Source organism: Triplophysa rosa, unplaced genomic scaffold (assembly GCF_024868665.1).
Source record: "Triplophysa rosa unplaced genomic scaffold, Trosa_1v2 scaffold22_ERROPOS151950, whole genome shotgun sequence".
NCBI lineage: Eukaryota > Metazoa > Chordata > Actinopteri > Cypriniformes > Nemacheilidae > Triplophysa > Triplophysa rosa.
Window position 1 is genome coordinate 66035 of NW_026634246.1, and position 24028 is coordinate 90062.

General features: G+C 38.3%; 1 protein-coding gene across 1 annotated transcript in view; it reads left to right on the plus strand.

The window, feature by feature from the left end:
* The first annotated feature begins 2430 nt into the window (after nucleotides 1–2430).
* The window catches only part of pkd1a (polycystic kidney disease 1a), a 59673-nt gene continuing 38075 nt past the window's right edge, over nucleotides 2431–24028 (plus strand). Inside the window, exons 1-8 of the mRNA XM_057327412.1 lie at nucleotides 2431–2944; nucleotides 14060–14131; nucleotides 14294–14362; nucleotides 14956–15039; nucleotides 16449–16612; nucleotides 16978–17258; nucleotides 17335–17728; nucleotides 19046–19223. Coding sequence (XP_057183395.1) covers nucleotides 2676–2944; nucleotides 14060–14131; nucleotides 14294–14362; nucleotides 14956–15039; nucleotides 16449–16612; nucleotides 16978–17258; nucleotides 17335–17728; nucleotides 19046–19223 — 1511 coding nt within the window. The 5' untranslated portion in view covers nucleotides 2431–2675. The remainder of the gene's footprint in view (nucleotides 2945–14059; nucleotides 14132–14293; nucleotides 14363–14955; nucleotides 15040–16448; nucleotides 16613–16977; nucleotides 17259–17334; nucleotides 17729–19045; nucleotides 19224–24028) is intronic.

Genomic DNA, 24028 nt, shown 5'->3' on the forward strand with positions numbered 1-24028 from the left:
CTCTTCTGTAATCTCTCTCCTTGCATCACCTCGCATGTTTCCCGTTTCCCTTTCGGCAAACGTCTCTGTTCTGAGCATCTGTGCTTCAAGTGTTCTCTCTCTTTGTTTATCTCTTCTGTTCTTTTATTTTGAGGCAGAAACACAGATATCTGTGATGTTTTAATGATATCCTGTGGGCACGACTCACTCACCGCTGGTTTGTAGGGCTGTCACAATTATTAAATAATCGTCTCATCATCGCAATTATTTGAGGCCATCGCAATTATTTCAGATAACCGCAATTATTGTGAATCCTTTGAAAACAAGGGTGATCTGCAGTATCTGCTGAATTTTACATCCACCATCCTTGATCTGCGATCACTGTTACAATCAAATGTCATTTCTCCATCGTTTGAGTTGTATTAGCTTTGTATTTTTTTGTTGTTGATTTGTTTTGTTTCCAGACTTGCTGCATCTACACAGCTAGACCCTCATATCTAGTTTTAGTGCTCAAGACTCAAGTCTTCTCTGTTAAAGTCCCAGTGAAATAAAAAAATGACAATTCTTATTTTTTCATGAAATATTGCAGCGTTTATAGTAAGTAGCTTATCAATGTGGGTAATTTTCTTTTTAAAATTCATGTACCCTCAATCTGAAAATGCACTTCCGCCCTGAAATGACTATCCATCTCAAATAAACTAGACGGCTTGGCCGGAGCATCAGTTAACTCCTCCCCTCCAACTGTCAGTCTGCTGCCGGTTTCATTTAAAAATCAATGCAACAGCTGTTTTTACAAAAAAACGCAAGCCACGCCCACTAATTTTCTCTTTTGAAATTCCTTTTCACTCGGAAATGTGTCAGAATACGGAAGTAAAAACGATCGCAACTTCCGGATCACGGGGACTTTAAGGTCACTCTACAGTAAGTAGTATTAGTTATTCACAAAATCTTTACATTTCTAAAGTATATATTTTTCTTAATTAAATAAATGAACTGTGCTTAATCGTTATATTGTCAAAGCCTTAAAACAGACAATGAATCGCCACAATCGCAATTTTTTCAAAGGCAACTAATCGTCAGCCAAAATTCATAATCGTGACAGCCCTACAGGTTTGTCAGGTCTCTGACTGAAACGCGTAGCATGCTTGGGTACAAAATCTTGGCAACAAGTTGTCTGGCTGGTAGTGTTCTTGTTTCTCGAGGACTAACTTTGAAATTTAATTTTCAAAGTTACAGTCAACATTTTAATTGTTTAGTCAATGCTTTTAAACAACCTGCAGTTCATTCAATCTATACATTTCTCAGTATCTGTGTTCCCTGAATCAACCCCCTGACTTCTGCATCGCAAACACAATGTTCTACCGACTGAGACACAGCCACAGTACAGAAACCTATTAACTTCATTCATACCTTAAAGCTAAACAATCAAACTTGACAAAACTAGTAATGCTCCCACAAGCATTACTTCAGAAAAATCATCAGAAGTGTTTAAACGGACATACTTCTGGAAATGCAGAGCTCCCCCTGGAGTTTAAAAACACAACTTACCACTTCATGCCATGAATTATTCAAACACATACCATCAGAGATCATTGTTGTTCTAGTAAGAGTGAAACAAAACAAAGCATTAATTGATTTGAGATTTTGAGAGATGTCCTTAGGCAAAGGCAATCATTTATTCCTATTATAAGAGTGCAGCTACTTTATGGTTATTATTACTGTTATGAAGTAGGCCTACTGCACATTGAGGACACTACTGTTCAGAAGTTTAGGGTCACACCCCTGATAGCACACATACATCTGGGAGACGTCTATTTGATGTCTGCGTTTACATCAGCAAGACATTTTTTTATTGTTTGCTCAACTCTGCAATAAGTCTCTGAGATGTTTCCTATCAGATGTCATATAGACATCTAAAAGACGTCTGGAAGATGTTTATCATTTAAAATGTATGTAAACTACCCTTACTACACCGGATGTTTCTACACCGCAGATGTTTTCCAGATCTCCAAATCTTTAGCAGACATCATACAGATGTAGGCCTACCTGTGCTATTACCAAGTTATTCTTTTTTAAACTTGTTTAAATACAAACTGTTTTGTAATAAAATAAATAAATAAGTAGGCCCAACCTTTTTTTAACTGCATAACTAATATTAAACATGTACACATATGCTTTCTGATCAAAAGGTTTTTAAGGAATTTCCTTGTCAGTGACGTGATCCTTAACTTTAGAATAATGGTGTAAATTGACATTTATAATGAAACTGGTCATTGACCAGACACTTTTTCCAAAGCATCTCATAAATGTTGAACACAACAAGCAATCTGACAAACTGGAGCTATAATATAAGCATTTCCACACTGCAACGCTTTTCCTATAGTATAATAAAACAGCTGTGTTCGCCTTAGTGGTGAGCAGCGGCACTGCAGGATGGGAGAAAAAGAGGAAGTTCTTGAGGAACTTTTGGACTTCAGAAAGTTTTTTTCCTCATCTGGAGAAGAAGTGAATCCAGTTCCGTTAGCGGAGGAATTGAGGGGGGACGTCATCGAACCTGGGGCAAAACGCGATTCCCGAGTTGCTCTGCTTTCTGCGTCGTTTCTCTTATGGAAAAGCTGGAAAAAGAGTGAACTTTCCTCCCCCGCGTCCCGAGGAAAACTTCACCAACAGAAGGGGCGATGAGATGCGAGTGAGCTATGCCTTGTGGAAATGGACAGACTGTATTTAAGAGAAAACATGGCGTCTGTCTGCCAAAATTTGGATTATTTTCCAGTATGCTTTGTGCGCTCTGCTGCCTCGCGGCGCTCTCGGGCGTCGCGGCGGACGGGCGAGAGTGCAGCCCGTGTCCGGGTAACTGCACGTGCGCGGCGGTGGGACCGCAAAACTTGTGCGTGGTTAATTGTTCCAACATCGGACTGGATCAGGCCCCAGCGGAGTCCGATCTACCGAGCGACACACACACACTGTAAGTTACCAATGCATTGAAACACCCGGATTTTACAATACGGGTGTTTGTTGTGATCCGTTTGATGCATGCATGTATTAAACGGATTGGGGAAGGTTCTTGTGAAGTCTATCATGAAACTCTACCGTTACATGGGCTACTACATCTGCCTGTGAGATGAGCAGAGTGTCCCATCTATAGACCAATTTGAAGTAGGTGAAAAAATAGGAAATCTGTTTAGGGTACTGATTTTCCAAATAGTCATTTTATATCTTATTTATATAAGAATTAATTTATTTGTTTTTGTTTTTACAGCTGAATGTTTCTGCTGACAAAAACGATACGAATACCGTTATGAACCACAGTTTATTTATTTATTGTTACCGTTTTCACCGCTAAAAACATTACAAAAGAAAAGTCCTTTACATAGTTTGTTTTGGGCCTTATTCCAGTAGGATTTAATGCTTTTGTATTGGTTCTCATATGCCAGAACTCAACACAATACCAGTAGAAACCAACAGAGACCAATCAGACCAACGTGATTCCTATAACCGTTAAATTTACTTCTGTGATGGTTTGTATTGATTTTCTCATCGGGGTAACATTGTAGTCTATATTTTGGTGGAAATGCAACGTCCATATCATGAGGGAATATTATTTCCTGTTTTAGTAAGTGGTGATTTTATGATATGAATAATAAACATAGGCTACAAATAAAGTTGATTACCACTATAAAGATCCAGACAGCACATAGTCAGAATATGTATGTTGTTCTGTGCGTAAAAACGCGCGTGTAGAGTCGCGTCGCGTCGCCCTTCAGCATCCTCGCGCTGAGAACACTGTGTTCTATGTTGCTCTCGAGCTCAGGCGAGCGCGAGCCTGTTTTTCTTCATGTGCGCGATCTCTACTGCACGAGTATGAGAGATTACACACTTTGCGCAGATTTTGACTGTGCATTAAAGTTTATTGGAGTCGTTATGCAAAACTTTTTGGTTGTTCTATTGTTCGTTTATAATATATATATTTATATATTATATTTATAATATATCTAAGTAATTGGGTAATTATTTCCTTTAGTACAATTTTTCTTCATTTTCTTTCCATTCAACCACAAAAAAATTAAAATCTTGCTTTTTATCTATTTTGCTTCCTTTATGTAATTTTTGGGGGGTTTTGATAACATCATGCACTAACAACGACCTTACGTTTTGCCTCTAATACATCATTTGTTTTGCTGTATGTTCTAACCTCACCAATTATAGGCCGAAGACATGTAAATGACTTCGTCATATTGGTAATGGCTAAACAACCGACCCTGTGAGAACCCTTACGAAAATTTACCATGGTTTTACTACAGTTAAAATTGAAAATCCATGGTTACTGTAGTAAAACAATGGTTATCACAAAATAACCATGGTTTTGAAAACCATGTTTTTTGTAAAAACCATAGTAAACGATGGTTACTGTTCTATGGTTATTGGTTTTGCCCTAAGTAATCAATGCACCAAAAAAACATGGTTACTACACTTGTACCTCAAAAAAACCATGGTTAATTTTCGTAAGGGAAGTAATATGTAATATGTGAGGGATTTTTTTGAGCGCGAGATCAGGTGGAGATATATAGAGACAATATGCATAAGGTCTTAGAAATAAGCAATAAACACACAAAATGAATAAATCTCTTAAGATAAAAAGTAAATGCAACCTTTTCTTTGTTGTTAAAGTGAATTGATGTACAATGTCCTAAAAAATGTAACATTTAAAAACCTGTCGTCGTGGCAACCATGCAGCAGCGACACACACCTGAGGAAGTTCAGTCAAACACAGAATATTTAGACGGAGTGTTATTTGGCAGTACGCCTCGCCTCTCAAGTTCACAGCTGCCGCACGCAGGATCACATGCTTTTCTTTCAAACTCTCTTTTGAGAGTTTCATCTCTCTAAAAAAAGAAGCTCAGACTTTAATATCAACACCTTTTGTTACTTTACTATCTGTCTCCAAATAGTTCTCTCCTCTCAAATGCACTAAAAGCTCTACAAGAGTGTGAACTTTAGTAAGAAATTTTAACCACTTATAATGTGTGACAGGGTTCCCACAGTTCTGGAAAAATATCAGGAAATTTTAAACCTTAATAAAATAATTAAAATATTATAGAAATTTCTGTATTGTTATTGTATATTTCCAGTTTATCTCTAAAACATAACAGGAATTTTTTTTTAAAATTAAATTATGGCTTTGTAGAAAGACAGACAGATAGTTTGATACTTGACAATGACTTCATTCATTAGTCTGTTGGCAGAGCTTGTTGTGTTAAAATTGAAACTGCCATTTCTGTCTCAGTCATTTGATCTTCTTCCAGCACTTCTGGCTCTTTGTAATCATTGGCAAAGGGACCAGGAGCCCATCGCTGACTTCAGACTGTCAGACTGAGGGATTCTGCCCTGTTTACTGCTCTATAGTGTACTTCAATGATTTATGGTCACATCTATAGTGGTCTATAGTGTACTTTAATCATTTATACTGGTCTATAGTGTAGTTTAATAATACAAACTGGTCTATAGTGTACTTTAAAAATATATACTGGTCTATAGTGTACTTTAACTCAACTCAACTTTATTTATATAGCGCTTTTTAACATTTTCATTGTTACAAAGCAACTGTACATGAAACATTTTGACTATAAGCAAAACATTTAAAGTTATACAATTAAAAACAAAAAAACGGTGAAAACACAGAAGACAGACATGCACACACAGGTTGAAACACACCCACATACAAAACACGGACTCACAACTCCACACACACAAAATCCACACATACTAACACACACACGAGCACACACAGTGGTTATCACAGAGAAGCACACATTTAAGATAAAGGAGAGCGAAACACAGGTCAAATATTAAAGACTATAAATTCCTATATGTAATGATGATAAATAAGTTAAGTAAAACTTTAAAATTCTAATTCTACTTTAATAATATATACTGGTCTATAGTGTACTTTCATTGGTCTATGTTGTGTTTCAAAAATCTATACTGGTGTATGTTGTACTTCATTGATTTATACTCGTCTATATTGTACTTTAATAATCCATACTAGTTTGTAGTGTACTTCAATGATCTATACTTGTCTATATTGTACTACATTCATTTATACTTGTCTATAGTGTACTTCAATGATCTTTACTGGTTTATGGTGTTCTTCAATGATCTATACTGGTCTATAGTGTACTTTAATGATCTATATGGGTGAATAGTGTACTTCAGTGATCTATGGTGGTCAAAAGTGTAAATCAATTATCTATACTGGTTTATAATGTTTTTCAATAATCTGTACATGTGAAAAGTGTACCTTAATGATCTTTACTGGGATATAGGGTACTTCATTAATTTATACTTTTCTAGAGTGTACTTCGATGATCTATACTGGTGAATTTTTATACCTCATTGATTTATACTCATCTATAATATTCTGCAATGATCTATACTGGTGTATAGTGTACTTCAGTGATCTATGGTGGTCTAAAGTGCACATCAATTATCTATACTGTTTTATAATGTTTTTCAATTATCTTTACTGGTCTACAGTCTACTACTTCATGGTAGACTATAATGGTCTGAGTACTTTAATGATCTATGGTCTATGCTGGGTTGTAGTGGTATTTTAAATTTGCACCGTTTGCCAGATTTATGTTTAATGTTCATATACTGTATATCTGTGTGTGACAAACAAAAATCTTGAAGTCTTGAAAATAAATAAAAACAGTTTGTAGTTACTGGTCTGTAGTGTATACATCAGTGGTCTATACTGGTCTGTAGAGTACTTTAATACTGTTTTTGGTTTTGGTTTTGGTCTTGTTGAGGTTTTAACATGCATGAGGAGGTCTTCAGTGATCTTCATAGTCGTCTTTACTGTTATAAAGCCCTATGCTATTACTATGTATAAAGGTCTATGCTGTCTTTGCAATGGCCAAGAAGTCATGAGCTTTCTGTCTGAGTGTGTCTGTATAAAAGACTTTTCCAAGCTGGGATAAAACTCGCTGACCATATGCGCTGGGAGGTTTAATTTTTTGTTGCCATGACAACTTTCGATTATGACATCACCCTTAAACAGAAGCGGAGAAAGTCAGTCAAAAGAGACAGAGACAGCAATATTTGACACACATATGTGTCAAAACAGTTTACATCTTGTTATGAATCCTTTTAGGTTTGTTTTGTTCTGTTTTGTTTTCTTTTGTTTTATAGGTCTGAGTTGGTTGACGTAATTAGTGAGTGGTTTCACCTGCGATGAGGCTGATGCCGGCGGTTCTTAAGCAGCCTTCCATTGTCACTCTGGGCTTCCAGCGCTTCTGGGCTTTTATTTTTCCGTTGATTCTTTGGTTATTTATTATTTATTCTTATGTTAATAAAATGTGTTACTTTCTTACTATTATCTGGCGCGTGGCTTCCTTCTTTGTCACGGTTTAGAGCCGGCTGTGACAATCTATATTTCTGAGGAAAATGTGGGACATCCTTGCCTGTGCTAAACCATCAAGGCATTGCCAAGTTGCTGTGGGTGGTTGCCAGGGTGTTGCTAAGTAACGCTAAGGTGTTCTGTTGCATTTGAAAGCATTTTTGTTTTCAAAAGTTTCATACAGTGGTCCGGGTGGTTGCTTTGTTATTCTAGGGTGTTCTGCTGGTTAATAGCTTATTTTAGTTTTGACCAGTAACGTCTGGAATGTTTCAGCCGGAGCTATGTAAGCCAATCGTAGCATGACTGTAGTTCATTTAAGAAGAAGACTGATTCATCATTAACTCGTATGTGCCGTGTGCGTTTGGTTAGATCTGGGCATGTTTTTGTGTATTGTCCCTCCTTCTCCTTCACTTCTGTATTTGTCTATCGGTTCCCTCCCACGCAAGGAAAAATAACTACTAACTCTCTCTCTCTCTCTCACACACACACACACACACACAGAGGTTTCTTTGACTCTCTTCTCACATCTTTTCCTCGAGCACTGAGAGTTTGGCAGCAAAGCTGCACCGAAGTGATGCAGAGCAGAGAAACATCGAAAGACTTACAGTAGCGAGAAATGGAAGACAATAACGTGCTTTAAAGCCTCCGTGATAACTGCATGTGCGCATGGTCACTTAAAAAATGTATTAATGTCCTTGGTGCATTTCTCTGACTTTCACGTCCAAGTTTTTTTAGTTTGCTCTCTGAATCCTGTGACATGAAAATGGAGGTTTGTGAGGACATTATGGCCCTTTTAGTTGTATTTCAACTGCCCTTTAACCCGGAAACACCCTGGTCATCTCTGTTGGCAGTAGATAGTTCTAGAGGACTCTTATCAGTGTGAAATGAACTACATTTTTCCAGCATTGAGCTGATATATAGCGTTCAGTCATGTGGCATTTACGTTCCTTTCTGCAGATGTAAACATGCTCATACGAGTGCTTTCACATATATAAACGCTCATTCTTTCTCTATGAATCTAGTTTTCTGCTTCCACTTCTACTCGCTGGTCTTTGAGCGTCTCTTTTCTGTGCGTGTCTCTTTCTCGCTCTCTTTCTGTCTGCTTCCAGACAGCTGTTCTTCTCCTACTGCGAGTATTTAAAGGGGTCGAACGAGAGCAGATAACATGTTACGTAAGAGCGCTTTATAAATACAATTCATGGTAAAATATTTTTGCCTACTGTGTTTAGACAGCTCCGGCGTAAGTGATGTAGATGCTGTTTGGACAATAGGGCTTCATTGTTGAAAGTTTGAGACTGATTTAAAACATATTCCATATTGAGACGCCCAGAATCTTGGGAATGCACAGTTTATAGTTGTGTTAGTCAGGGCTGTTCAATGATTAATCGTGATTAATCGCATCCAGAATAAAAGTTTGTGTTTATGTCCTACATGTGTGTGCACTGTGCATATTGATTTTGTTTTTATAAACGCATACATGTATATATTAATATCATTTCAATTATATATAAACAAGTATTTTTTATATTTAATTTTTCTTAAATATATACATGTATGGGTTTATAAATACAAATATACAGACACGTATTTTGTAAACACAACATTTTGTTCTAGATACGATTAATAGCGATTAATTAAAAGCATGACTCATGCATGAACTGTGTTTGGCAACTGCATGCCAGCCTTTTTCCAAATTATGCATTGACCACAATGATGTCATTTTTTGGTGATTGTACAGATGCATTAAGTGTAAACCAGGCTTTACATGGGAGCTGCCTATATAGGCGGTACTCTTGGTTTTGAGACGTAGCCTCTCTCTCCGTCTCACATTTTTACCCGGCAATCGGAAAGTACCCTGTTAATCATTCTCCAGGGACTGACTTACAGGAGGAGAGGGGCCCAGAATGAGGCACCCTGCCTAGGTTGGACACATCCAGAAAAACACAGCTGAGAAATAAACCCAGAGCCGAGCGGCTCACAGTGGGCAATTGTTCGCCAAAATGCCCCAAGGTGCTGCGCTGCTCTCTGGTACTCCTCAGAATACACACTTACGCTTACTCGCTCCGACTCGATATTTACACAAACACGCATACATTTGGTTCTTATTTATACATGCATTTAAATAAATGAGATGTTTAATGACGCGTTCGCACACGCATGCGCCCCTCCTCCTAAAGTTTCAAATATAAACAAAACGGAGCACCCCATAAAACTCTTTTTCTCTTTTTTATCCCTCTGCCCCTTTCTCTTTTTCCGACACTGCCACAACAGACAGACTGCTGTTTAGTGGGTTAGTGTGTAACCGTGGTTACAGCCAATTGTGGCTTGGCTGCGTTGCCGTAGCGATTTTAAGTTCTCTTTCGCTGCGTTTATGATGACCGAGTGTTGTCATCTTTGTCGCAATCATCTTCCTCCATATTATCCCGTTCTGCATGGAGTCGTGTTGAACGGTCAAATTGCAGACCATTGCACATTCTTCTGTATTCCTCGAAATATATAAAATAAAATATAAGATCATACCATATGAACGTCTAAACAAACAAAAAGAAAACATTCTCTGTGATCTTGATTCGTTCTATTCTGTGAACTTTCAAATGTTAACAGGTTTCTTAAAGGAGAGATTTTTCTCTACTTTTACACAAATGTAATATAAATCTTAGGGGTCCACAGAATATTTTTCAGTTAAGTTTCAGCTCAAAATACACCTCAGATCGTTTATTATACCATGCTCGAAATGCCCAGTTTTGCATGTGAGGAGAAACGCGCTGATTTGGTGTGCGTCTCTTTAAGTGCAAATGAGCTGCTAGGCTCCGCCCCCTTTTCAGCAGAAAACGCAGCCAGGGCTGTGAACCTGTGCTTCCATCGACAAAACAAGAAAAAAGGGTCACCTAAAGCAATGTTGTCTCGTCTTTAACCACCAAACACATTGTTTTCTAGAAGCGAACAGACTCCTGACAAAGGAGCTGAAAGTGCACATCTTCGTGTCGCTTGTGAAGACTACAATGGCGGCAGCGCCATGGGTGGACACGTTCAGAAAAAGGGGCGGTAATATTATAATAAGAACGGCTACCTACGTCAGAAGGGGAGCGAAATCTGAACGGCTCGTTTTCTCACAGGCTTGCAGAGATAGGCTCACGTAAACAAATTCACTGGGTTGTCAGTTTTCACGTTTTCTGAGTTGGTAGATGCACCAGAGACCCAATTATAGCACTGAAACATGGAAAAAGTCAGATTTTCGTGAAATGACCCCTTTAAAAAAATTCTGAACAAATATGCATTACTTTCAGAATGCATACCAAAAATCGCAAAACAACTTGCCATTGACAGGCGAGCATTGTGTTTTCAAACGATGGAAAATGTTCATTTGCATTAAAATCTTTTTTGTAGACCTGTTTTTGTGTATCACAGGAATAACTTCAATCACAAAAAAGTGACAACCTCTTCTTTCATATTCCCTCTTAAATCCAATCTTTCTCCAGGCTTGAATAGAGGTAAAATGAGCCAGCCGTGGAACGAAACTCACTGTTTGGCAGTGACATCTCTGGGATTTCTTGCCATCGCTCTCTCTGTTTCACTCTTTTTTTCTCTTAGAAGTGGCACCAGACGGCCCTTCGGCCCTTATAAGGTGAAATCGACGCGCCTGGTAGAGTTAAACAGAACCATATGTCGCGCTCCGGCTTCCTCGCCGAAAAGCTCGGGCTCTGGCGCGGAGCTGCGCACGGGAGCCTAACTTCTGTTAATATAAACCAAAGAGGTCACATTATATGGTCACGTTCAAGCCGCACACTGGAGCTTTATGTTAGAGAGAAACTAGAGCTGCATTCTCAGAGAGAGGTGTGTGCCGGCCCGGCCAAAACATATCCAGCTTTACCTGGCCTAAACTGGTTTACTTCTCTATGAAGGTGTTTTTTTGAAGACCAGCATAAACCAGAAACAAAACTAGATGTATTCATGCACTTTCTCTTGCATCACCGTCTTGACGACTGTGTAGCTCATGTTTTCCTATATACGAAATATAATTCTTACTTTTCATCCGCATGCCAGCTGTCACTCGGGGTGCTTTGTGATGTCATCACTGAGGGTCTTTTCTATGACATCATTGGAACCCTTGCTTTGGAAGCATGATGTCATAGATGTTCCAGTGACTCATGGGATTGTGGGCAGAACTCCTTTAAACAGAAAGGAATGTTCTTTTCTCATCGCCTCAAAACGTAGTAAGCTGTCTTTTAAAAAAGCATCATCAAAACAAACCGTATAAAAGTTCTAGAAATGTTTCCATTGACGACGTCATTCATTTTTCTCTTTTGATTTTTGTGACATGCGCACTTTTTTTTAGATGTATCTGTCAGTAAGAATATAAACACATATTTATAAATAGAAGAACACACACATTACTGTGGCAGTATTATTGTACTTCGATATGGTGATCATGGAGTACTATGATCTATACAGTAATGTATTTAAATACCATGTTCCCAAGTACATCAAAGATTATTATACTTACATGTTAAATGACCACAAACAAAACTTTTGCAGCAGTGAAACTAATAATACCTTGGTGCTTTTCGCCATGCTTGCTCAGAAAATGTTCAAAACATGTGGTTTTGTTTCAGAAAGCTTCTCAAAGCAGTCAGAAAAACCCCAGAAACACAATCGATTCTTGTTTTCCATAGTGTATCTGTGCTATATCGTCTGCTTTCTTTTTATCTGCAGAACACAGAAGATATTTTGAGGAACGTTGGTCACCAAACAACATGAGCCCCCATTGACTTCCATTGTATGGACGCAAAACCACATTTCTCAAAATATCTTCTTTGTGTTGAAAGAGTCATTTATAAGGTTAGGGTAAATAATAAATTCTGACAGAATTTTCATTTTTGAAATCGGTTTTCTTTCCGATACTCGGGGAGAAGTTGAAATTTCCAGGCATCTAAAGTCCTCTGGTAGCTGTTGGCCAACACATCAAACCTGCTTCATACACGTCTGTAACCGTGTTTGCTGAGGATGTTTCTCTTCTTTCTAGTTGTAACATCCATTCCCTTAAAAACCACACATAAATCTGATTGTACTAAAAAACCTAGACTAGCCCGGATATACTTGTCGGCTGTTCCGAAGTAGCACAGTGTTCTGCTTTATACTGATAAACTGGGAATTTGTTACCATAGTTGCACACGCACACACTGTGTTATGTAACGTGATGATGTGTACGTGTGACTCCTGTTGGTGAACACTTGAGGAGAAACTGATAAAATAACGACTTTAGCAGAAGCTCTTCATCATGACACACACACGATGAGTTGCGCAAGTCTCCGCCCTCTTTCTTACACAGTCTGTCTGGAATGGGCAGATGTTTTCTTTTGGGATCTTTCTCTCTCACACACACACACACACACACACACACACACACACACACACACAGAGATATTGTGCGGTCTATTGTGGTCGTGTCTGGGTGGGATGCTAAACCAGGTTACATTACAGGTCTCATTGACCGGTGTGTAAATCAGGGCTGGTGAAGGATTATCAATTATTCAGATTCTATTATATTCAGATTTAGGAAAAGTGTGATACGCGTAAGCACAAGTCAAGCATTTGTTTTTTTCTTACGTTCTTTAGCCATCTTGTTTTTAAGTGTGACTTTTCATAGGCTACAAATATCCACATCATTGTATACACGGTCTCAGCGGTAACAACATAAACAAATGTAATGAAGCCCAAACCTTTGCAAAGAATCAATAACTGTTAAGTAGTTTTAATTTAATTTAATACAATTAATATCCATCCAATAAAATATTTATATGTTCTTTATATTTAATTTATACAAATATGAATTTATAATTAAATAGCAAGTAAATTGTTATATTATAACCAAACACAGACCGGAGGTTAACTTCGGGTCAGGCGTCCGATGAAATTAAATATATTATAATTAAATAGCAAGTAAATTGTTATATTATAACCAAACACAGACCGGAGGTTAACTTCGGGTCAGGTGCGTGCGCCCGATGAAAGCGTCTATTAGAGTACATGGTTTTCCAAACTACTTGAATCTGATTGGTCGATCAATGCATACATAGTTATGTCATCACCTGTAAACGGTATAATTATCAGTTGTTTCAGGCAACAATTTTTTTAACACATACGTGCTAGTGTCATGTCAAGTATATCCATCTGCAATTTCTTCTCACAGTAAAATATTGTGTCTTTTACGTATATTTGGGAACTAGGTATGCAATAAATTGTAAAATGTACTTTTCTTTTATAAATTGTAATATAAATTTTATGTTAATACATATTAATATCAAATGAATTATTAATAGTATTGTGTATTAAGAAACTTGTTGACTTCTTGAATGTTTTTCCTTGATTTTATTTTGTGGAATAATGTGTTGCTACCGTCATGCATTCTTTCGCTGTATTTTACTTTTTAAATGAATTCAAATTATGAATTTATTAATAATCTATGACAAATGTCTGCGCAATGAAGGTTCTCTAACTGAAAAAATATCACATGTTAAGCCACTTTATATAAGTTTCAAATGTTTATATACACTTTATAGATAGTCATTTTTTCCTCTAATGCATGAATGCATTTGATATCACTCAGTATTTGTATTCGTATGTTAAACGGGATGTAATGAGGTTTACATCTAACTCGGCCCTCTCTGGCTTCTGTTGTAGAGATCTGTCCAGAAACCACATTCTCTCTGTGGATTCCAGTCTTTTTGATCACCTCACCGCCCTGAAGGAGCTGTAAGTGCACATCTTCATCCATGCGTGTTTTTGTTTGTACGTGTGCGTACGTCTGGAATGGGTGGTCTGGTGTGTGTGTCTGTTTGTAATAGGTGGTCTGTGATTTATTTGTAAGGAAATCATTTTCCCGTTGTAACCTGCAGCTTTCGTTTGTTCTCACAGGCATCTTCAGAATAATCGTCTGGTCGCTCTTCCTCATGGGATAGTTGGCTGTGGCCCGTTAGCTGTGCTGTAAGTGTGTATACTGTATGTGTGCGTGTGCGTGTGGGTGTTAGTATGGTCTAGTTCCCAGACGTTTTCGAGCTCATGTGGTGAGAATGTGTAGGTGGATCTTTTTGTAGCCACAAAAACAGAGCACAAATCTACCAAAGTTGACTCTGATCTTTCGGTTCAGACCAAACAGCAAACGCACTGGTTAAATGTTTGTAAAATCCTTGTGTGTTTAGAATAGAAAGTTTCTGAACAGTAACAGATGTAGACACACACACACAAACACACGGTAAGCTCAATCACATCACCATTACGACCAATTAAACGTCATCGCTTCAGGCCTCGACTGCACTATTTCCTGCTTTCAACACACACACTGTGTCTGGTTCACCAAAATCACTCCAGAAGTTTTCCATATGCTGCTCCAAAACGCCTGAACAAGGGAACGATTATACAGGCAGAAGAAAGAAAGAAAGAAAGAAAGAAAGAAAGAAAGAAAGAAAGAAAGAAAGAAAGAAAGAAAGAAAGAAAGAAAGAAAGAAAGAAAGAAAGACAGACAGACAGACAGACAGACCTACCTAATTTATTATGTTTTTGTTTCTTATGTCTTGCAGAGATTTAAGCAACAATCAGATCACAACAATCAGATCAACCATTGATGGAAAAATATGTGAGAGTTTATTTAACTTAACTTCAATGTGAGTATACACACACACACACACACACACACACAGAATAAATGTAAAAAATAAATAAAATGCACAAACAACTTTTTACTGTAATACTGCAGATCTGGCTCTAAACCGGATCTTGACCCTATCTAAATTTGAGATCTTAACACTTAGTCTTAAGGTCTTTGCACATACAGTCAGAAATTTTCGTATTCGCTTTTTCGTATTTGGCTCTTGTTTGTACGGTGTCTCTGAATTGTTAAAAAAGGCCACTCAAAATGCTTGATACAGATGCGAAAACGCAGAAAATCGAACGCGGTCCGAATTTTTTTATGACGGACGAAAATATCGGAGGCAGTGTGTAAATGTGATTGACACAACGTGAGGTCGTATTCCTTTTTTAACGTGCGGAAATTTCGGACGCAAATTTTGGACTCAATGTGCAATGGGCTTGAGTCTGTATGCCAGTTTATGCAAAACATTAAAGGAATAGTTCACCCCAAAATGAAAATTTTGTCATCATTTACACACCCTCAAGTTGTTCCAAACCTGTATACATTAATATTTAGAAGAATGTGGGAAACCAAACCGTTCTGGGGCACCATTGACTACCATAGTTGTTTTCTTTTCCTACTATAGTAGTCAATAGCGCCCCAGAACAGTTTAGCTACAAACATTCTTCTTTTGTGTTCAGCAGAACAACAAAATGTACACAGGTTTGAAAAAACTTGAGTGAGTAAATGATGACAGAATTTTCATTTCTGGATGAACTATCCTTTTAATATTCATATGATGTAAAGCTACTGTAGATTTAACCTAAACGGCAGTCTCTGTATTAATCCAGATCATTACACTAAACCCATTTTAAACTGAGTGTGAACGCTCTGAATCATAGAGTGTTAAATGATGTCATCATCTGTGACCGGAGATCAGCTATGAGGGTTTAGAAGTCATTTTAATTGTAATGGGGAGCATATTTACGGTGGGGAACCGTGAGGAGCATCTGTCTGAATTCTGTCTAATGTAATGTAATAATCGGTGCTGATGAAGGTGTTGCGCTGGGATTTAAGACAGCTGCTATGATGATTTCACACAAAATTGTGAGATCCAGTAAACGACACACCCAGAGGCTGGAGTCCAACATCCGGATCATAACCTTCTCACATCTTCTTCGCGCGTGCGCATGGTGATTTTTTTTGTGAATTAAATATTCCCAGCTGGTAGATAAAAAGCTACTAAATATTCAGATGTTTTGTTAAATAATGTCTTCTGGGAATCACAGATTCATTTGGTGCTGTTGTGTGATCATTTGTGTACATGTAAAAAAGAAATCGGGCCTAAGATAGACCTTTGTGTCACTCCACACTTTTATTTATCCTCTCTCTCTCTCTCTCTCTCTCTCTCTCTCTCTCTCTCTCTCTCTCGATCTCTCTCAGTGATCTGAGTTCTAACCCGTTCGTCTGTGACTGTAAGTTAGTGCGGTTGGTTAGCTGGTTGCAGGAAAAGGGTGTTAAAGTGAAGCGAGCCAACTCTATGCTCTGTGACAGCCCACCAGAGGTGAAGAACCAACCTCTGCTTAACGTCAGTGAACACACCTGTGGTGAGTGACAGATTTCCTTAAATCTGTAAAATAAATACAGATTAATCATTCCTGTTCATTTAATTTGTAAATTAATTCTGCTAATTAATTTTTGACATTCACTGTTTAAAAGTCTATCAAACTAGTAATAGTGCAACATCTTACATTTGTCTTAGATTTTTTACAACTTAACATGTTTTGTTTTTAATTTTTTTAACATCCTTCAACTTTTGTTTTAAATTAGATATTGAATCTCACAATGTCCTAAATGTTTGGACATTTCTGTATCTAAAATACTTTGACAATACAAGTTATAGTTATGCAATCTCCGTTAGAACTTTGTTATTGAGATCTTTTAATTCGCCGTGACTGTTTCTCTGTCTTAGGCCTGACGTACGCAGGCTGTCTGCAGGACGAGGAGCACGCGGGTGGAGTCGAGTTGGTCATCTTCTCCTCCTCCACCCCAGGCCAGTTCTCTCGTGAAGATTGCAACTCCAAGTGCTTCCACGAGAACCAGCGTTACGGCGGTCTGGGCCAACAAAGAGAGTGTCTGTGCAGCACAAACTCTGAGCCCAATCACATCAGCGAGTCCCAGTGTTCAGCGGCGTGTTCCGATCCGCTGGTCATGAAGAAGTGTCGCTGGACTGTGGCGCAGGATGTGTTTCAGGTGCGTGGAAAGAAATTCAACATGTTGAAATTCAACAAGAGTTTTAGGAAAGCGTGACACCTTTTCAACCCTATAGGTGAACTTCTCGGCAACCCTTCCGTCCCGTCGTGTGTCCGTCCACTCGGAGGCTCTCCTGTCTGTCTCCTCTTCTGTCTACCCTGTATCTCTCTCCTGGGACTTCGGTGACCATTCACCTCGAGTCAACAGCTCCACGCCCAATAAGACAGCGAGCCATAAGTACGGTGTCCCAGGACGGTACCAGGCCCGGGTGAGTCTCTCGGCTGGACACCAGGAGATTGTCACGCACGGGAAAGTCAGCGTGGAACTGCCGCCGAGACTGGAGCTCCACTGCCCGTCACTGAAAGTGGCCAATCAGAGCCTGGAAGAGGCGGTTTCTCTGGTGAACTGGGGTGGAGTGGGCATAACCGTGGACTGGAGAATTACAAAGGATGGGAGAGAGATCGCGAGAGGTGAGAGATGGAAATAATAAATAAATACTAAATATTGTCTGCCATCTTGTTTTTTTGCAATGCATTCTTGGATGCTTTGAAGGATAAATACGATGCAGTCTCAAAATATTAGACATAATCTAACATTTGATCTCACATTATCACAGTGATATCAGGACAGCGCTGTTAAAACACATTTTGACTCTTCTGTACTAAACACAATCTGACTATGACATAACCGTATACATCCCTAAAATCTCTCCATCTTTTCATGATCTATCAACCCATAAACATCTCATCTCTATAACAAAGGCTGAGTCCACATTGATGTTCCTTTGAAGCGATGGTATGTGGAGATTGTGTGGTTTATTTTTGTGCCCCGCAGAGAACTGTCCATCATTGTTTTGCTTTGAGAGAGCAGATAAGAGCACACGGCACTAATCCCATGAGGAGAGCGTGTAGGGCTGAACAGAGGAAGTCAAGATGGAAATTGATTTTGATTCTGTGGTTCTCAACTGGTTGATCCTGACCAAAAAATGGGTCGCGGGTCTGTTCCGATAGGCTCACGGAGAGCTGGGGAAAAGAGAATGATAGATGCACAAAATAATTTGCAAATAATAATATAATAATTTATAGTTAAGATATAAATTTTAGTAGAGATTTACTGATACTGATACTACCAATACTGATACCAGATTATTCAGAGTGATATCTGCCAGTACAGATACAGATTCTGAAGATTAGATGAATATTTCTTAAGTTTCTGAATGTTATTAATTCATATAATGACTATTAATATTGAACATGGAACTGGTCATGTTTCTAAACTTTTTCCATGTACAGTACAGAGCACATATTCATTGCATTTTTGTCCTTTTTTGATTGAAAGGATATATCTGCCCTGATCAGGCTGTTTTTAAACTATCGGTTGATAGCCGATAGTGTGAAAAATTGCTTTTATTGACCGATGCCGATTATTGACCGATATATTGGTGCATCTCTAAATTTGAGATATAAATAGCCTAGATATATAAATATATTTTTTCATAAAAATTCACAAATTTCATTCATTGAGTATGTAAGCGGAACCAGAACCTGCAGTTTTCTGTTTCAAACAGAGATGGCGATAGAGAGGCACAAGTTACGAATTGCAGTTTCAATATTATTTGTTTAGGTCAGTACCATTTATAGTAATATTAATATATTATATTGTTTTATTTTTTTGTTTACTTTTTTTTGTCTGATCATCAAGTTTATTACAAGATTTATGTAAAACTAAAGGTTGTGTCATATGGGGATGATCGGGTAAATGATCTATAACTCTCTCTTTGTCTGTAGCGGAGCCTATGTGTTTGCCAGATGCGATCCGTCACGCTGATTCATCCCGCTGTTTCCTGTTGGTGTCGGAAGAAGTCAGCTGGTCGGAGGCACGTCGGAATTGTTCAGCCCGTGGGGGAGAACTCGCCGTGGTGCATTCCCAAACCGTCCGAGACCTTCTGGCCCCTCGAATCACACAGTGAGTCCGAAGTTCTTCACCTTCTAGAAATGTCCTTTGCTTTTTCCAAGATTCAGTGTCATTCCGAATTCTAGAAAGTCTTAGCTTAATGCAAAAGTTGGATTAAACCTTTAAATCTTGAAACAAGATTAATGTTGAAAAAAACCAGAATATGCTGGTTTGATTTGTTTTGATGCTGGTTTGCTGGTTTGTGCTGGTTTAAGATGGTCATGTGCTGGTTTAAGCTGGTCCATAGCTGGTTTCACTGAGGTCACCTCCAGAGTTTCACTTTTAAATTGCACAGAGGCATTCTGGGAAATGTCTTTTAAAGTCTTTTGTGCCCTGTTCAGTGCCCGCATTTAAACTGATGAAACTGAGTCTCTGTGAGTCACAGGAACAGACTATAAACAAAAGAGTTAATAACGTTCAAAAGCCGGAACATTGAGAACCGAAGATCAAGCGCAGACTGTCAAAAGTTCACAGGCAGACGAAAGATTTTAATAATGTGAAGTGTCTTATTAAAACATTGATGTGTGGAACCTGCCGTACGGTTACAAAGTGTACCTCAATGCACGTGCTCTCAAAGCGTTATTGTCAGGGGAGTGTCAGATTTTGTGACATCTTGGTGCAGTAAAGAGATATTTGTGGACGATTTCCAAACAAAAGAGTTAATCAACATGTTTGAGTGCCGTATATTCATTTATTTTATTTTATTTTTGAGAAAATTATACAACAGTGCATCTTGAGTAAATGCATTAGCTCACATGAACTAACTAAATATAAGCAATATAGTTTTTCAGCATTTATTGATATTAACGTTAACAGCTACAATATTTATTTAAAAAAAATATTATTAAATGCGACAATTAACATAAACTACAAATAATAAAAGCTGTAGGTGTTGTTAGTTCATGAGATCCTAATGCAATATAGTTAACAAATACAACTTTTTTCTAACGTGTTACCGATAACTGAGTCGAATTGTTTGAATTGATTGGTTTACACAACAGAATTTGTTTAGTAATCTCGTCTCGGTTGCTCTTCTGAAAATGCTTTCTCATCTCACTTTATTTCTACAAATGACAGATTTCCAGGTTGTCATTCATTGTGTATCTCCGCTATACCGTAAGTAACCGCAGCGTAAAGATTACGGATATAGAAATCGAGTTTTAGTACCAGAACAATCTGCACCATCTGATTCAGAGCACATGTAATATTTGCTCAGTAGCAGGTGGGCTTTGAGCTCTCTGTGTGTTTGCCACACATCCAACTTTTTATGCACATAATACAATTATTTGTTTACTTCTTAGTTTTGCTTTGGCTTCCACTTATGAATAATCAAATATCAGAGAGCACGTGAAGGCAGCATTAAGTTAATAAACAAGAGTTTAGAAATCTCCAGCCGGTCTGGGTTCTCTCATGATCTGCTCGAGCCACATTGTTTGTTTGCGATTGTGGTTGCTGAATAAAGACATCCCACCTCACGAAAATTGTGAGTCCGTTCGCACAGTCAGTCACGTTGTTTTTGGGGAATTGTCAATATTTTGCGGGCATCAGGAAGACGCTAGTAATTTGCTGGAGAACTTAAAGGGGTCATATGGCGCGAATACGTGTTTTTCTGTGTCTTTGGAGTGTTATTAGACAAGATTGCAAAAATTAAGTGTCAAACAAAAGATGCGTTCTATCTAAAAGCGAATGCTCACCCAGACCTGCCTGAAACACCTCGTGTAACCACACCCCCACAAATCTACGTCAGTTGGTGGTCTGATTTGACTAAGACCGCCCAAATGTATTCGCAAGTAAGGTGGGCGTACCTGTCAGCACAATTGCTTTGGAACCTGATGTTCCAAATATGGTAAGAGGCGTTACATTTCCCTCACACGCTTGCAGTATTCCACCAATCACTACGCACTGGATAACAGGCCAATCATAGCACACCTCGCTTTTCAGAGCCATGAGCTTTGTAAAAAAATCGGGGAAAAGAGGAGATACAAACATAAGGTTAAAAAAATGCTGTATTTTCCACATACCGTTTAAGTCATGTATACACATTGTATTACATCTAAAACAAACGATAATATTTGTTTTAGCCCTGTCATACGACCCCTTTAAGGGAGAGGTTGGCTGTCTATGAATAGGCCTATGCACTTATCAAAACTCTGTGGAAATACTTCTTAGATGAAGCTAGATGCAGTTATAAAGCATGACGAAAATCTGGTTTCAGGTTTTGTATTAAGGTAAGTTTGTATTGACTAAAACGAGATGAAAATGCATAGACATTTAGTCGACTAACAAGAAAAACAAGAAGCTCACAGGAAATAAAGCAAACATTGACTCCAATTTTATCTGTTATTACAATTCTGTGGGTCCTCTCTTGTAGTAATATTTTGTAGTCATTCTCTGACTTTGATGTGTTGGGTGTAATTTAATTTAAAAAAATAGATATTTTCAAAGTTTATACTCCAAACACACCAATGCAGCAAGAATATAAAGTTTTAATGAATTCTTAATAATATATTTGAATAAAACATTCCAAGGTTTGACAGGACTTTTGGCCTAGACTGTAGGAAACAATTTTATAAAATAAATACAATTTTTAACATTTTTTGGTCAGCATTCACATACTTAGTTGTGTTACTTCTATGTAACACAACTAGAAAGATAATAAAGAATGAGAAGGTGTGACCAAACGTTTTACTTCTAGTCCAACTGTTTTACGAGTTGGCCAATTCGTACGATCTCATTCATACATTTCAGTACGATTTGTCATTTCAGCGCCAGTGATGGTTAATTTTAGGGGTGGGGCTTTATTGTTTTTACTTATAATAATACATTTTAGAATGACTCGCATCGTATGAATTCATATAAATTAACCACCTCGTAAAATAGTTATGAATTCCTGTGAGATCAGGTTGGGTAGTCGATGTGCGCTGTGTGCAATGTGTCAACGTTCTTTTACAGGTAGAACACACACATGCACACGTACACACGCACACACACGCACGCACAGGCTTTGGTTGACTATCCCCGTGGGGACAGTCCATAGGCGTAATGTTTTTATACTGTACAAACTGTATATTCTATCCCCTATCCCTAAACCTAAAGATCATAGAACACTTTTTGCATTTTTAGATTTGTAAAAAATATTGTTCTGTACAATTTATTAGCTTTTTTGCCCCTGGGGACCTCAATTTTGGTCCCCACGGTGACACGAGTCCCCATGTGTTGGTGTGTATTCAGGTTTAGGTCCCCACCGGGATATACAAACATGAACGCGCACACACACACACACAGGTGCTATCTACTGCAGCACAGCTGTGGAAATACATTACACTCCAAAAGGGAGGAGACACCGGCTTTGTGTGTTTATGTGTGTTTATCTATGGAAGTGTGTGTGTTTCCTGTATTTCACTCCACACCCATCATTAATTTGAGGGTAGAACTTCCACTGACCAGAGCGCGAGGGCGACGGGACTGAATGAGTGTAAAATGTGTGTGTTTGTTATCTCTTTAACCTGCTCCAGATGGGCCGCATACCCCAAACACACACACACTTCCCACCCACTCTGTCTAATGTAAGAACACACACACAAAAGGACGAACAGACCACTTTTTATTGTGTCTTTATAGGCGCAAAGAGTTTTTTCACTCCTTTTCTCCGTTTCTCTGGTCGTTTGTAGTTTTAACAGATGTGAGCTGTTGGCTCCAGACCATTAGCTGTGTGTGTGTGTGTCTACCTGTGTGTGTCTGCTTGTGTGCGTGTTATAGCTGTCCCCGCAAAGGCTGAAAACAAATAACACTTCGGAATGATCCCGTCCCGTCGGATTCAATGACACAACATTAGGATGTGTTTACTTCAACTTCTGGCTTCTATACTGAATCCTGAACACATTTGCGCGTACGACATACATCTCCATAAGAGCTTGTTCATTTCACTTTAACAAATTTAATGAGACTTCATTTGAGTCCAGGTGAAAAAACGACCTTGGTTTTCGATATCTAAATTGTTTCTCCTAGATGGTAATGCAATTAAATGGAAAACTAGAATTCTGAAATCGTGTTGTTACATCGGTACGCTGATGCTTTTCAGTGAAGCACTTCCATTATAACCACAGTTCAAAGTGACCTCATCTGTACTCCAAAAAGTACAAACATTCACCATAAAAATAATTCATGTAGCTCGGCAAACCATGTAAGAATGTACTATATTAAATATTTAAACTGCTGTTCGAATGCAATTGCACACAAGCACGGATGAGATTTATTTGAAAATAACCCTGTACGCCGCTTGAAACATGTTTTTTACTTTTTTTGTGTGACTTTGATTTTTTTTTTTTAGCGCAAACGTTTTATGATGTACATGCTACTTAAATGAAATCTAATTGAAAACTCAGATTCCTGAGCTAAAAATCAGCAGCCACCGGATGATAAAATGTGTTTGATCTATTACATTAGCCACATTTCTTCTCGGGCCGCAAGCTTAAAGAGGGGGTAACATCTATTCATGCATTCTGACTTCTTTACACTGTTCAACGTGCTGGCTTCTCATGCTTAACATGGTCCACTTGTTCAAAAACCATTTCTGTGCTCCATATAATAATGTAAACAACACGAAGGGATAATGCGATGACGTGTGTGCTCGTGCTGTAGTTCCGCCCCCCTGCCCGCCTCCCCTGCTGTATCTCTCTTTTATAAATGTGATCAAACGAAATACTCTTTGAAGATACGAAGCATGCAATACTACTGTATAGGTACTCAAGATTAATATGAGATTTGCAGAAACTGCGTGTGTTACCTCATCTTTAAAATTCTACGTTTTGTCCCAT